We start from the raw sequence: 15845 nt of genomic DNA, 5'->3' as shown, positions 1-15845 counted from the left end.
TATAAATGGAGTGAGAAAGATTCAATCATTTCAAAAATTTGTTTCAAAAGCAAATGGCAGTAATTTGAATATAATCATATTGAGACAGAAAGAACACGCTGAAATGAAAAGCCACCAAACAGCAGTAAAATAAAGACAATGCAAAAAAAACAAACCAATCAAACATAGTAACTACACAGCCAACCCTGATGAGCAGTCCTGTGGGACCAAATTGTATTGGCTGTCTTGTACTATTATGTAAATGATTTAATAACTTATAGTTACTATATTTGGGAGGGGGGTTCACTCTCTTTATTTGTTATTAATGATATAAATCTTTCCATAAATAAAGATCAATATAATCAGTAATTACTGGCTTTACTCAATACATTTGAGATAAAATAATTCATTGAAAAAAAAATTAAATTTTCCCCAGTTCCTCAGAACCAATTTTTGACAATTTATTTACTTACGACAGAAAAACAATTTTCTGATTTTCAAGCTATTATTTTTGCAAATTAATCATTGCATGTACAATAGATAATGTGCAGCTTGAGGTTAATGAAGCATCCACTGTTACCTGCAAGAACATTCATAAACCAGAATTTTCAGATGCTTTGAGTTTTCAAACATTCAATTATCTCCAGAGTCTTTCTAAATAATGCACAATACCTTTGCAATATCAGAATAACCTCTATTTGCAGCTGTGCAAAAATATAAAGACAAGGAGGAAATTGTTATAGGACAGCACGAATAACCTACCCGCCACTACTTGTTTCCCCATACCCCAGAGCCAGCACAAATATCTTTTCTGCAGCATGAGGAAGAAATGTCAGGATCATATATCTCTACACATTCTGCCCTCTATGCACCAGGACATTTGTAGAATGGAGTTCAATGTGATGTAAATCAGAACATTTCATTTTCTGAGGACACTGATGGTTTATTTTTTGCACACCTGTAACATTTGAGAGTCAGTACTCGTCACTGCTAATGCACTCTTTGGAAAATTAAAACTAAGACAAACACCAGCTGCTCTATGACTACTCTTTTTGTACAGAGAAGTGGAAATAATTCTAGCAGAAACTGAGCCCAAGCACAGATAAAACTACTGGCAGTGATGCATAAAATTCTCATTTACACTATAATAGAAGGTGTATTTTATATACTTGACCATACAAATTAAAGCCTTGATTTTAAACATAACATTAAATTACACACATAAAAGTATTCCTTGAAAGGTACAGATAGGGGGAACATATTATTCATACCATTAAATGTATATTCTTAATGCTTGCATAATTTTTAAAAATGGGTCTGATGATATTTCTGGTCCCTTCAGTGTTTCAGGTCACTGCTGCAAGTTCAGGTTAATTAAAACCTGCGGTTACTAACGAAGGAGAAATCATCATTTAACTTTTCCCTTTTCTTGACTATTTTTTTTGGAAGGAAACAAGGGGAGTTAGATTGGACTCTCCAATGCAGAGGACATTTGGTATAAGTATATTTTCAACCAAAAAAAGTACCTATAGTAATAGTAGTATATATTGTAAGGGATTTTTTAGTTTATGCTTACATAGAAAGGTAGCTTTCTGTCATTTATAATCTTTCATTATGTGGAAGACCTAATGTTAACTCTAACTATCTTCACTGTTAAACAGTGGCATCTCTAGACCAAAGTGTTTGGGAAGGTGACAGGGGACAAGCTAAGTATAGAGGGGATGTGGCAAGCCAAAGTGACATTTCCACACATCATAGCCCCCGGCTGTATCACGTGCGATAAGCCTTTGATAAATGACCCCCTTAGCCAGTTCAACCTCCCCGTAAAACTACCATTAAAATTATTTGATAGAATCATTCACCAATTCATCTACATAGATTATGAAAGCGAAGTCTTGGAATGTATATAGGAAGAGACAGAATCACAATATAAATCTTGCACCTCCAGTTCTGTAACACATTATGCATCCACAAAAATTCCCCCAACAACAGACCTAGGATGTTTACCCTTACAACTTATCATACAAAAAACTATATTCAATTCTTTTGTCATTTCAGTAAAAGCAAAACAAATGCTTACTGCTACTAGGCACTTTGGGGTGAATTTTAAAAGCATTGCTAACGTTAAAAGGCTCATATACATGAGTATATGGGCCAAGTGTGAGCAACACATATTGTAAAAACCATAAATTAAGGGTGTCTATACGAGGGTATGAGTAAAAAAAAAGAGGGGCGGCGTTAGGGTGTGTTGGGGGTGTTCTGGGGTGGGTGCAACAGTTACGCACATAAATATATATTTTAAATCCAGTGAAGCAGAACAAATGGAACTACCGTTCTGCTTTCCAGCATTATTGATCAGCTTCCGATTTGTTTCCTGGGTCCTACCCTTTTAAATCCAGTGGCCACAGTGCATTGATAGCTGCGCATATTTACTTTTGCTCTTGATGAAGTATAAGTCTGCATAAAACTCTGTTAAGACCTAGAACGATCAAGTGAGGAGTGTAGGTCAACTGGGGGATGTGCAGGATGACTTTGAGATGAAGTGGACAAACTGGTGGACTAACTGGTAAAACTGGGAATGTCCTTCACTTGAGTATTTTTTAAAACTTCTTACCTGTGCGCATTAAAGCCAAAAAAGTTTTAAGGAAGATATTAGAAATACGTTTGCTCGAGTAGCTGCTTAAAATTAGGAGCACACAAATGCATGGGAGGGGTATTTTAAATCATACATATGCAACTGTTGCATGAATAAAAATTCCAATGTATGTCCGCTCACCGCCAATACATACACTTTAAAGTTATCATCCCTGTGAAGTAACAAAACTCAGCAAAAAAGGCACTTAGAGCAAACCTATCATACCATAACAGCACTAACTCCAAGAACTCAAACAGCAATAACCCTACAGGCAGCACTATAGATATTACACTGGGCCCTAGTGTAAGGTTCATGGCCCTTATTGCTGTGGAGAGGTTAGCTCAACCTACAGGGAAGGCCTTGTAGGTCGTCCCCGATATCTGGCTGTTGTGTGTCACTGTCCGACGTCTCTGCTCTGCCCACCTTACCTCGTTGGTGACTCCCTTCGGGGTTGATGGAAGGCTAGCTGCTGCGGCGTCTCCATGCCGTCCTCCTCCGGCGTCCCAAGACCGGCTCGACGCTGCAAGCCGTCATGTTGACCAGATACCTAAGGGCGTACGCGCGTGCGTGGCCCGACTGTTGTACCAGCGTTGGCGCAAACCTCAGGGGCATCCCCCTGAGATGACGTCACCAGCTCCAGATATTTAAGGTCTCAGTTTTCGCTAACAAGACGAGTTAGCAAGGGTTCGCTTCCTCCTGGTCGTTGTGGATGGGATTCGCTCTCCGCAAACCCAGCTACTCTGCCTCCTCGAGTAGCAGCTTACCTCACTAGAGGTACCCGCTCCTCGGGGGTTTGCTCTCTCTTTTTCTTTTCAGGTCGCAATCCGGAACCGGTACTCGCTCCTCTAGGGCCCACATCCCGGACTTGCTCCTGAATACCACTTCTGCTAAGAAGTCATCGCTGCTTACAACATCAGTGAGTTTCCATCTATCTCTCAGAGCTTTCCCTGGGACCAGGTACTCGCTCCTCGAGGGCCTAATGCATACCATCTCATGGGCTGCCTCAAGAGACTATTGTGTGAGTGTTACCATCAAGGACTTGTTCCAGAACTCTGCATATACTGCCTACTCACTTTCTTAGTTTCTCTACAGCTCAGCCACCTGGGGATCACTGTTCCAGTACCTGAGGGACTACAGTCCAGCCAGGCACTTCCAACTCACTACTGCCACCTTTGGTGGTTTACTATATTGTCTAATAAAAGAACTAGTGTGTGTCTGTCTCTTACACTAAGCCTGACCAGTGGTCCCTCTCGGGATTTCCCCCGAGGGCGTGGTCATCTGCCACTGGTCCAAGGATCTACCCACAATTATTCTAAATAACAACAGATTGCTAACTACCAGCTTTACAACAGAGCTTTCTGACAGATTGCTATCTCCCAGCTTTCACAACAGAGCTTTGTTAACAGATTGACAGATTGCTAACTCCTAGGAGAACACACAACAGATTGCTAACTCCTAGCAGATTCGCAACACTGGCAGGACTAGGTTGGTTGAAGTCTGGTATCAAGCTTCATCTAAACCAGCCCCTTTCCCCTTAGGCTGGACCCTCAGGTTTCAGGGGGCCAGCAGAACTTGGGTGTGAGTCTCATAGGACTTAGTAATGACAGAAGTCCCAGTCATGGCTAGGGCAGGGTATTTTGTCTGGAAGGAGCTTGATGCTGCAGTCGTAAGGAAACGATGCACTGGTAGTGTTTCTGCCCATTGAAGAATACATCAATATAGTCTGCATATTGTGGGGTGACATCGGAAGTTGAGGTACCAGTCTAGATACTGTGGTGGCTTTAGGAGGAGATGCAGCCACTAATGAAGTTGCTGCTGCTGGGGTCAGGGCTTTCATGTGAATTACCAGGTTTTCCAGGGCCATGGTGACCTGGTTTAGTACATTCTGTTGGTCCTAGACATCTTGGGCCAGGTCCAGAATGGCCTGAAGTGAAGACATGACCACCGGGATCATGGCCTCAGCAACCTGTAAGGTTCATGGACCTTTGTTGCTGTGGGGAGATTGGCTCAACCTAAAGGGAAAGCCCTGTAGGTCCTCCCCAACATCTGTTGGGACTAGGCTGGTTGGAGACAGGTCTGGAGCTTCACCTATACCCACCCCTTTCCCCTAAGTTGAGCCCTCGGGTTCTGGGGGCCAGAAGGACTTAGGCGTGAGTCTCATAGGAGATGGTAATGATGGAAGTCCTGGTCATGGCTATGGTCAGAGGCAGGAAGCAGATAAGGGTGGTCAAAGTTCAGGCTGAGGTCTGAGACAGGCAGCTGGTAAGGATGGTATGAGTTCAGGTTGAGGCCAATGGCAGGCAGCTGGCAAGGATGGGAAGAGTTCCGGCTAAGGTTGAGGCCAATGGCAGGCAGCTGGCAAGGATGGGAAGAGTTCAGGCTAAGGTCAAGTCCAGTAGGCAGTCTGAGAGAAGGCAAGGAAGACACTAGGGTGGACAAAGACATCAGGGCTGGAAGGGCATGGCAGGCTGTGCAGGTGAGAAGAGGCAGGCTGAGTTTAGAGAGACAAGGCAGACTGGGCTTGGAGTGCTGCATCAGGAAAGGAGAATCATGAATGCAGGAACAAGAACGCCAGAGTAGGATGCAGGTGACCTGTTGCTGAGCTATGTGACGTCATCTCCCTGCACCTGCCAAAGCGGTTCCCATTTTGGGGTCTTTAAAGTTAGGTACACACTATACACACATATCTAGGGGAACCCTCAGGAGCTTCATGATGGTGGCATCCCCACCATGAAGCAGAGAATCCATTGGCAGCCTGAGGTGAGTGCACCGGCTCATGGGGGCAGCCTGCGAACCAGCAAACATAACACCTAGAACATCACTGCACAGGAACTACACATTTGCAGAATCCCTCACCTTGGTCACATACACCATGGACAGATCTCATCTAATACAGAAAAAGGGCCACAAATCAGAATCAGAAACATGCAGACCATTCTCTTGTATCACCATTGATACAAAAGAAAAGAGAAGGAGTTCCAGCTATATTTAGGGAACATGAATCGGATGTAATGGGGAGCTTATATCCAGTTTTGACTAAGCCTACAGAAATAACAATGGACACTCTTTGGGGTGCTATAAAATCTTTGGAGACAGCAGTAATAAATCTAACTAAAATTACTATGGACTCTTAATCATCATTTCAAGAATATTGAATTTTCTATATCAAACTCTGATGTTAAAGTGGAACAAATAGAGAGGAGATTAGACAAGATGGAAAAATATCAGCAAAAATATGTGAAAGCAGAGATAGTCTATGAAAAGAGGTTTGAAACAATAGAAAATACATTGAAATACTTAAACCTTAGGGTATTAAATTTCCCAAAGCATGATTCGATTTCTCCTTACGATATGTTTAAAGAGTATTTAGTGGAAGTTCTAAAGTTGCCTCAACAAGCTATCTCTACTGTCTCAAAGATTTATTATGTACCACCAAGAGGTAATCCTTCTGGTAGAAATGTGTTAGGAGAAACTTCCCTAAATTTAACAGGAGCAATTGAATCTGATTTAAATACTATTATAACGAGTAGATCAGTTTTGCATGTCTCCTTTTCTTTCGCAGGTCATTCTATGTAATTTCCTCTAATCCCTGTTATGCCCCCCTCATTACCTGTTACCTTGTTTCAATGTTACTTGTTTCAATGTAAATCGCCCTGCGAGGCGTTAGTTTTATTTCCTTGTAAACCGGGGTGATATGTATATTATACAGGAACCCCGGTATATAAAAACCAAAAATAAATAAATAAATAGAGAAGCAGTTTTTAGATCATATATGCGCAATCGAATGGCTATTTTTCATGGGGACAGAATTTGAATCTATCCTGATTTTTCTAAATTAACGCAAGACATAAGGAAAAAATTCTTAGGCTTGAGATCAGAGATAGAAGCAAAAGGAAGAAAGATGTTGTTGAGATTTCCTTGCAAATGCGAGGTTGTTATTCAGCAGCAGAAATATGTGTTCTTTGAAACATCGCAGCTCCGTGTGTTTCTAGATTCAATTACCCAAGAGAATGTAGCTGTATAACGTTAGCAGCTGCCACTCACTCTTGCGACCGTCGTACAGTCTAAATAGCAGATCAGTACCCTAATACTTTCAGTGCCTTACCCCTTATACTAGTAATCACACTGAGACTGTCTTTGGTGTTAAAATGGCCGCAGCTTTATTTTAAAACATAACATGTTTAACTTTCTAGGATACCCGAGCCGGTGGCTTTCATATTCCACTGCCCGCCGCCTGATCTGAGCAAGGCAGCCCAACTCTGTGAGCCCCCCGCCTCGTTCCCAAGCAAGGGGGCCATCGCCTTTTTCGCCTCCTGGCGCCATCGGCTACCACACTGTTATGTGATGACACCAGCACCACTTCTAATCCTGCTCAACCGGCCCGGGTACCGGCCTTCTATCAGCTGCGACGAAAAACAGAACAATGAAATATATTTTATTAAACTATCTAACACAAGTCACCTAGCTGCTGGTAATTGCAAAACATGCTGTGAAGCTTTTAAACTATCCTTATTGCACAGCACTCGGGGAGGGTGGGTGGGTCTTGCTCTCTCATGCGATCCAGTGAAAAAGGGTCGCTTGCCGCGTGCCCCGTCCCTTTAAAGGGCAATGCACGTCATCGGAGGGCGCCAGAGGCACCACCCGATGACGGCAAGGTTGTTTGTAGGTAGGTATAGTGAGAGGGGGGGGTTCCGTCCATCGACCTCCGCTGCGCTCCCCCCCCCCTGTCCTCCGGTCTAACTGTTTTTGGGCTCGCTGCCGTTATGGGTGGGCTCCAGTTATTCTGCACGGGCCCACCTAATAACGTTAGCAGCTGCCACTCACTCTTGCGACCGTCGTACAGTCTAAATAGCAGATCAGTACCCTAATACTTTCAGTGCCTTACCCCTTATACTAGTAATCACACTGAGACTGTCTTTGGTGTTAAAATGGCCGCAGCTTTATTTTAAAACATAACATGTTTAACTTTCTAGGATACCCGAGCCGGTGGCTTTCATATTCCACTGCCCGCCGCCTGATCTGAGCAAGGCAGCCCAACTCTGTGAGCCCCCCGCCTCGTTCCCAAGCAAGGGGGCCATCGCCTTTTTCACCTCCTGGCGCCATTGGCTACCACACTGTTATGTGATGACACCAGCACCACTTCTAATCCTGCTCAACCGGCCCGGGTACCGGCCAAAACACGAGGTAGGGAGGACCCTTGCCTCGTGACCCCCATTCAATAAAAGCTGTGGCCATTTTACCTATGTTGTGCCTCAATGACATCTTGTAGAGTGATATTGAAGATGTCGTATCCGATGTCGGATAGGTGTATCCCATCTGGGCGGAACAGTCCAGGGGACATGTCATCGGCCCATTGATGCCTTATCTGATGTCCCCCAATTTTTTGTATCCATGAACCAATCTGTCTATTAAGCTTCTTTCTCCCACGGCCCCATAATTTTGACTCTTTCCATTTGGGTCTGGGAATAATATCGGACCAACATATTACCGCCCCTGGGTATAGATGCAAAATTTCGGCAATGTCACATTTTACCATTCTAATCAAACGCTTACATGTGACTGATCTCAAATCATTGCCTCCCAAATGCATTATAACAACATCGGGTGGTGCCCTCAAGTTCTTTAGTTGCCGCATCAAGGGCAGTAACTGATCCCAGTGCATGCCTGGTTTACCCATCCACTCGATGCGCCAGTCTTTGTGCGCCATGCCCAAGTGAAGTCCGTAAGGCCGGTCACAAGCTCTCTTAGCCGCCCATCGGACATAAGAGTGGCCGATAATCCATGCAATATTCTGTTTCTGCCGGCCATCTGTAAAAACAATTAAGAATGCTGGTTAACACGAGCAGTTATGAATGCTTGTTCGCAATGCCCACCCTATCGAGTCGGACGTAAGAGTTGAAAGCGTTGGATCTCCAACGCCCAATTTTCTTGATAGCATCTGTTTGTAGACCCGCTTGCGCTGCGCTTGTGGCTGCACCAATCCTGAACGAGTGTGATGTGAACTTTTTAGGGTCCAACTTCATTTTTATAATAGATGCTTTTAATATTGCCGATAATTGGAATCTGGTAAGTGGTGATGCATCTGCGTGAATCAACAGGTGCTCGCCTCCCTTAGGCCTAACTGCCATATATTGTCTCATATTGTCAATTGGGCAAGTATCACAGGCTGGAACTTTCAAGAGTGATAGCGTGGTACCCCTTCCTTCTTGGTCAGTCTTTGATTTCTGTATAGTAATTGTTATTTTCCTTGAGGTCCATACGACATTCTTCGCTAACAGTCCGCTCCTTCCTTTGTCCTCCTTGTTATCAGCCACTAGTTCGCTAACTCGGAATGCACCGAAGAATGCCAATGAAAATGCTAGGCGAAAGAGTAGAGATTCAAACCGAGATGAGCAGATGGAAGATAACTGTGTCCACAGTGCCCTGAGCAAGTCATGCGTGATGGGATGTCTGCTATCCTTGGCATGACCCGCCTGCCTTGCCCATCCAGACATCACTTTCTTGATAAGGAAGGACTTGGTGGGATCGCCCCAACCGCGAGCTTTGGCAAAGAATGCAAAACCGGCCATATGCTTGATAACTGTGTTCCGTGTTGCACCGTCTTCCTTTGAGGAAACAATGAATTTGACCAGCAGATCATTGCTTATGGGGCCCGATTGCCAACCATTTTGCATCAGGAACTTTGTGACGGTCTCATAACCTCGGCAGTACGAATTCCAGGTGGAAGGGGCCACGGATCTGCGTATTAGATCTTGTGTGTTTGTCGTCCAATGTTCCATAATCGTGCAGGCATTTGTGTTCCCACGTCTTCTGATGCCGGTACCTGCTTGCGAAACAAAACCCATTTAGCCCGGGAAAGGGAATCAGCTGCGCCATTAGATATTCCTGGTACATGCCTAACGCGCAGGGTGATGTTATTATGCAATGCTTCTAAAACGATTTCCCTGAGTAACGTGACAACCATGGGGCACTTGGCCGTTTGTGCATTTAATACCTGCACCACTGCCTGATTATCACACCAAAAACTATGAACTTATTTCGTAGCCTTTCGCACCAAAGCACCAGAGTTACCCATATGGGAAATAGTTCAAGGAGGGTAATGTTCTTGGTGATACCCTTTGCTATCCAATCTTCCGGCCACCTCTTTGCACACCAGGAATTTTGACAAATGGCACCGAAGCCCCACCCTCCCGATGCATCTGTGTGAATGTGTAGATCGACATTGGACAGCGGTGTTCCTTGTAGCACCAATATTCCATTAAACTTGGTGAGGAATGAGTTCCATATGACAAAATCGGCACGGATGTGTTTGGATAGGCGTAGGAAGTGGTGGGGTCGCTGTATTCCCACGGTTGCTGCAGCAAGTCTCCTCATGAATGCTCGTCCCATGGGGATGACTCGGCAGGCGAAGTTAAGGGAACCCATAATGGATTGCGCCACCCGTAAGGTTATCTTCTTTGATGTGGACACTTGTTGGATGAGTAATCTTAGCTTGCTAACTTTTTCATCTGGGGGCCTCGCTATCATCTTATTGGAATCGATTTCTATCCCAAGGAAGGAGATAATGGTTGTAGGGCCTTCCGTTTTGCTGTGCGCTAGCGGAACCCCGAATTCGGCAGTAATCTTTAGGAATTCTACTAAGTGGTTGGAGCAGGAGTTGGATTCTCTCGGCCCAACGAAAAGGAAATCGTCAAGGTAATGTATTATATTATGGGAAGCTGTGCGTTTTTCTGTTACCCAGTGTAGGAATGAGCTGAATAACTCGAAGTAGGCACAGAACACGGAGCATCCCATGGGCATGCATTTGTCGAAGAAATACAGGTGATTGAATTTGATGCCCAATAAGGGAAAGCTTTCTGGGTGCACCGGAAGTAATCGGAATGCAGATTCAATGTCTGCTTTCACCATCAGGGCTCGACGGCCGCAGTTTTGAACTAAGGCTACCGCCGAATCGAACGAAGCGTATTGTACCGTGCACTCCTCTTGTGGTAAGTGATCGTTGACCGACTGACCAGGGGGATAAGAGAGATTCTGAGTCAGTCGGTATTTTCCTTTTTTGGGAATGACAGCCAATGGTGAACAGATCATGTGCGGAAAAGGTGGTTCTTGGAATGGACCAGCGATTCTTCCGTGCCTGATTTCGGAATCTACTTGGCTTGGACAATCTCCTTGTGTTGGGTTGCCTAGCGCGCATTGCTCGTGTTGATATCTCCAATTTTTCCCTGGAAAGGTATAAGGAAACCTTGATGAAAACCCATGGCCAATTTGTGGGCTTTTGTTGATTAGGATATATATCAAGCCATGGTTGCATGGCTTCCAATCTTATGGGGGAAGGAGCTTTTTCAAACGGAGCCGGTTGCAAAACTTTTGGCTTACTCCCTACAGTTTTTTTTTTTTGGACATTTTGATGTGGGGTAAAGCGCACTCTGTGCATAGGTGTTTATATTTGCAGTCGGGAAAGGAACAGCCTGTCTTGTTATACCTCCAGCAGGTACTGTCCTGGGACCGCGGTTGTTTTGTTGTGAATCGGGGAGATGTCCTCCTTGAAAACCGAGACCTGGTTGATAGGTCGGAGGGTTTTGCACGTCATCTGGTTGATCCATAGACTCACGTCTTGTGTACCCCATGTCATGAAACGATTCTCTTCCATCTTATCCCGGAATTGTTCGTTGTAGTTGAGCCACGCCCAACTTTCGTGCTGCTTGTATGCTCTTAAGATGGTGACGGCGTAATTCAACATTGGACCATATTGCGCGGGATCATGATGGCCTACAACGCTCGTCATGTACATGAAAGCAATAGCCCAGTTGACAATGATTTTTGGTATTTTTTTTTTTTTTTTTTTTGGTTTTCGCCGACCATGGAGAATGGAAAAAATGTCTATGTATTTTCATTTTATGATCTTTTTTTTTCAATTTTTTAGGCACCCCCTCCCACAACTCAGACAGGGTAGTGAGAGCTGGTGGGCCCCTGGACTCCTTCTCTATTATGTTGGGGGTCACCTGCCGGTCGCTGTTGGTCAATGAGTCAGAGGACGTGGTTGAGGAATAGCTGCTAGAGCTAGAAGTAGATCTGCGCCTGCGCTTCGACCTACGTTTTGACCTTTTTCGTGTTGTAACAGTAACCGCATCAGAGTGTTTACCGCTGAATTCCAACTCACCGATCTCAGCTGCTCGGCTGCATTGGCTTCTGTCAACCTGTGAGCTAGTAGAAGGCACGTCGTCATCACATCGAATGTTGCGAGCTACTGTGACATCGTCCTGTCTTGGTAATTCGCTGCATGCTGCGGGCGTGACATCTATGGTGTTGGTAAGAGGATACTCCGCCTCGGGCTCGGCTGAGCAGTTAGGTGGGTTGTTGTCAGGCGCAGGTATCGGCTGTCGAGGCAGCTGTCTCCCCTGATAGCTGGCTGCGCTCGGAGGTGCTTGCCAATACCACCAAGGAGGCTGGTCATAATATCTTCGGCTCCTTCCTCTATGATGGTGTCTGTCCGAGCCTTCCCACTGCCTTTCTATGTGATTCCGGTGGGGCCGAGTGTAAATGGTGTCACCCTCCCATGGTGGCCTTGGATACCAGTAGTCTTCATCTTCATGGTATCCTGTTGGTCCATAGCCGGGCGTCTGTGGTTCCCATCTGGGCTGGTATCCTTGTGGAGGGTAGTAATCCGGACGCAGCAAACTGTTGTCCCCACCTCTATCTGGTAAAGGTAACCCTGAATCGGGAGCCGACTCCTCTGTGGGAAGTTGTGGAACATCCAGATTGGGGACGACCGTCACGTCATGCTCGGCATCGAGGATTGGGGCAGCGGAGGTAGTCTGGCTGGCATCGTCCTTTCGACTCTTTCCCCTGAGCGTCCGACTCCTTCCCCTCGTTTTTGAGGCACCCTTTGCTTTTCGGGGGATGGTGTTGTCCTGCGTGAGGACTTTCTTCCTGTTCGCTTGTCCTTTTTTACCGGATCTACGTGTCTCCATGTTGTAAATGGGCTTTTAAAAGGTCACCTGCTAGCGATGGAAAGAAAGGTAAAGCAAAGTTAAAGTGGACACTATTCTTTTTTTTTTTTTTTTTGGAAAATTTAGCAATGACAACGCATAACAGGTCCTGAAAAGGAAAGAGAAAGAAAACCGAAAATTATTAGTAAACTATCATAAATATTGCAAATAAAAGCCATTGGCAGCATAAGGGCATGAAACCAAATCATCCTGTTCAGAATCCCAGGCTGCAACCACTCCTCCAATTGTGCAGCAGCAATTGCCATTATCAAAGGGGGAAGCAGGAAGGCAGCACTTAATAAATAAGTATTAAACTTGTTCCTCCCCCCCTGTTAAGTAACTGGACAACTCCACTCCTTGGGTGTATATATATATATATATATATATATATATATATATATATATATATATAATTTATTTATTTATTTATTGACTTGCAGATCTCACAGCATAGTTTAAAATAATAATTTAAATTTATTTATTTATTTATTTATTTATTTTTTTGGTAACAGGAGGAATCGAACCCTGGTCTTCTGCTTCATGTACCACAGCTCGGAACCATTAGGCTACTGTTCTGCATATTGCATTACTGAAGCAGAAAGGCCATGAGTGATTGCTGAAGCAGAAAGAGCCAACAAAGTATAACGTGCATTCCGCACCCCCCCCCCCCCCCCGCTGACGTCAGCTCCAGCCTGAACCTGGTGTGAGGGGGAAGGGGGAAAGGAGGACCCACGATTCACTGGCAATTCTACAATCGATAGATGGAGGCTACAACCCCCGAGTGGCAGTTCAAAGTGCAGGGCATGAGCGCTCCAGAGGCGGAGCCAGCATATCCACAATTTTTTTTTTTTTTTTTAATATAACCACCACCCGCCGGGGAGATCAGCGCCGGCAACATAGCAAAAACGGGGGAGATCAGCGCAATCCCCCAAAACCTTTTTCTTTTCTTTTTTTTTTGAATTAAAATTAAATCGTTGCCATGGTGACACCAACCCGCACCCGGCACGATCGCCACTCACTCGAAGAACAACAGCCCTTCCCTCAACCACCACAAACATCTAAGCTCCCCGACCGAGGCCAGAAGAGAGACCACGTGCAGGCTGCACCCCTCGCCTCTTCGCAAACACCCGAACAGCACCCCCACCCACAGGTTTTGAACCCACAAACATGCACTCTATAAAGGCAGGCTCCAACCTTGCTGAGCCACAGCACAACAGCCAAATGAAGGTGAGTGCGGAAGGCCTGAAAGAACGGGAACAGGGAGAGGAGTGCGGCAAATCTCCGTATTTAAACTTTTTTTTTTTTTTTTAAACTATAATGTAGAACCTACCTGCACCTCGCGGCCCGAGGCGCAGTGAATGGAGCTCCGGTGAGAGTAAGAGGCTGAACTCCCTCGCCAGCTCTCGTGCTGTCTCTTGCTCTCTCATGCGATCCAGTGAAAAAGGGTCGCTTGCCGCGTGCCCCGTCCCTTTAAAGGGCAATGCACGTCATCGGAGGGCGCCAGAGGCACCACCCGATGACGGCAAGGTTGTTTGTAGGTAGGTATAGTGAGGGGGGGGGTTCCGTCCATCGACCTCCGCTGCGCTCCCCCCCCCCCTGTCCTCCGGTCTAACTGTTTTTGGGCTCGCTGCCGTTATGGGTGGGCTCCAGTTATTCTGCACGGGCCCACCTAAGAATCAGTGGCAAGTAATTAAGGATACCAGTTGAACTCAATAATTTCAATTGTTTTTCTGGGGGGGGGGGGGGGGGGAGTTTTTTCCTCTGGATTACCTCCTTTTAGATTTGCTCATTTTCATCTGCCTTTATGAGTTATTACATATATATTATATTTCTTCTATGAATATAAGATGTACTTTGATGGTGGTAAACTATTGTAACTATATATCTTTTTGTCTTGGATATCTATATTCAATGATTGTTATTGTTATATTTGAAAAAGCAAAATTAAAAATTAAAAAAAAAAAAGAAACATGCAGACCAAAAACTAAAACAGAAAACCCAAGAGATCAGGCTCTGTGAGTAGAGCACTAATCAAAAAAGAGAAATAGAATTACATTTCTTCCTGCACTTTGCAAAATACGAAAATAGAGGAGATTCACATTTCTCAAAGCTGACATATTCCAATTTCTTAAAAGAAAAATAAATATTTTGAATTTCTACCTTTGTTGTTTAGGCATTTTTCCTTCTAATTGGATTAAGAACATAAGAACATGCCATACTGGGTCAGACCAAGGGTCCATTAAGCCCAGCATCCTGTTTCCAACAGTGGCCAATCCAGGCCATAAGAACCTGGCAAGTACCCAAAAACTAAGGGGCAGATTTTATAAATCTGCGTACACGCGTACTTTTGTTCGCGCACCAGGCGCGAACAAGAGTACGTGGGATTTCAATAGATACGCGCGTAGCCACGCGTATCCATTAAAATCCGGGGTCGGCGCGCGCAAGGCTGCCCAAAATCGGCAGCCTGCGCGCGCCGAGCCGCACAGCCTGCCTCTGTTCCCTCCGAGGCCGCTCCGAAATTGGAGCGGCCTCGGAGGGAACTTTCCTTCACCCTCCCCCCCACCTTCCCCTCCCTTACCCACCCCCCCCCCCCCGGCCCTATGTAAACCTCCCCCCTACCTCTATCACGAAAGTTACGCCTGCTCGAAGCAGGCGTAACTTTGCGCACGCCGGGCCGGCTGCCGCGCTCCATGTTCTGGTACGGGGGCTGGTCCAGGGGCCGCTGTCACGCCCCCGGGCTGGAACCATGCCCCCGGACACGCCCCAAAACGCCGCGTCACTCCCCGCTTTCATCTCTTCCCCAGTCCCATTTCCATATACTTCCCCCTTCATAGTCCTGACTCTCTATACACTGCCTTTCAACCGCTTCCCAGCCCCTCCCTTCTCCAGACACTCTTTCTCCCTTCTTATCACCTTCCTCCATACTTCTCCCTTCTCACCCCCCTACTCTCCCGAGGCTTCTTCCCCTCTTCTATCAATCCCCATCAGTTTCTCTCTCTACCCTCTCCGCTAGCCCTATCAGACCTCCCACCAGTTTCTCTCTCTAGCCTCCTCTCCCCAGCCCCACGAGTCCACCAGTTTCTCTATAGTCCTCCTCTCCCAGCCTCTTCACACTGGCCTGGCTGGCACAACACTGAAAAAAAAAAAAGGGAGTGAGGACAACAACTCCAGGAGCACAGCCGCCCAGTATCATTTAGAGTCACCTCTTCTTCTGCTGCCATTGAGTCAGTCTTGTGGTCGGA

At 45.7% G+C, this 15845-nt stretch overlaps 2 protein-coding genes across 7 annotated transcripts in view; both read right to left on the bottom strand.

The window, feature by feature from the left end:
• GPC3 (glypican 3) overlaps nt 1-15845 on the bottom strand; it is an 883509-nt gene that overhangs the window by 317568 nt on the left and 550096 nt on the right. The gene's annotated exons all lie outside the window — the stretch shown is intronic.
• Nucleotides 6654-14247, bottom strand: LOC115094037. Of its 3 annotated transcripts, none has more exons than XM_029606673.1 (3): nt 13934-14247; nt 8288-8422; nt 6654-7017 (listed from the first exon to the last, which is right to left on the bottom strand). In XM_029606673.1, exons 1-3 carry the CDS (start codon nt 14028-14030, stop codon nt 6977-6979), a joined length of 273 nt encoding a protein of 90 aa, XP_029462533.1. In that variant the 5' UTR covers nt 14031-14247; the 3' UTR covers nt 6654-6976. The 3 variants fall into 3 exon arrangements, with proteins under 3 accessions (XP_029462533.1, XP_029462532.1, XP_029462531.1); XM_029606672.1 differs by having other exon boundaries at nt 8168-8422; nt 13934-14171; XM_029606671.1 differs by having other exon boundaries at nt 6654-8422; nt 13934-14246.

The sequence above is a fragment of the Rhinatrema bivittatum genome, chromosome 6 (genome assembly GCF_901001135.1).
Source record: "Rhinatrema bivittatum chromosome 6, aRhiBiv1.1, whole genome shotgun sequence".
In the NCBI taxonomy this organism is placed as follows: Eukaryota; Metazoa; Chordata; class Amphibia; order Gymnophiona; family Rhinatrematidae; genus Rhinatrema; species Rhinatrema bivittatum.
This window is presented reverse-complemented; position numbering and strand designations above follow the sequence as displayed.

What these genes read in the sequence shown, in the direction of transcription:
- LOC115094037 (XM_029606671.1), bottom strand. Translation starts at nt 14,030, where the DNA reads ATGAGAGAGCAAGAGACAGCACGAGAGCTGGCGAGGGAGTTCAGCCTC. An exon ending in CCTCGGGCCGCGAGGTGCAG is followed by an intron (nt 8,423 to 13,933) that starts GTAGGTTCTACA and finishes TTGTTTTTACAG; the next exon opens with ATGGCCGGCAGAAACAGAAT.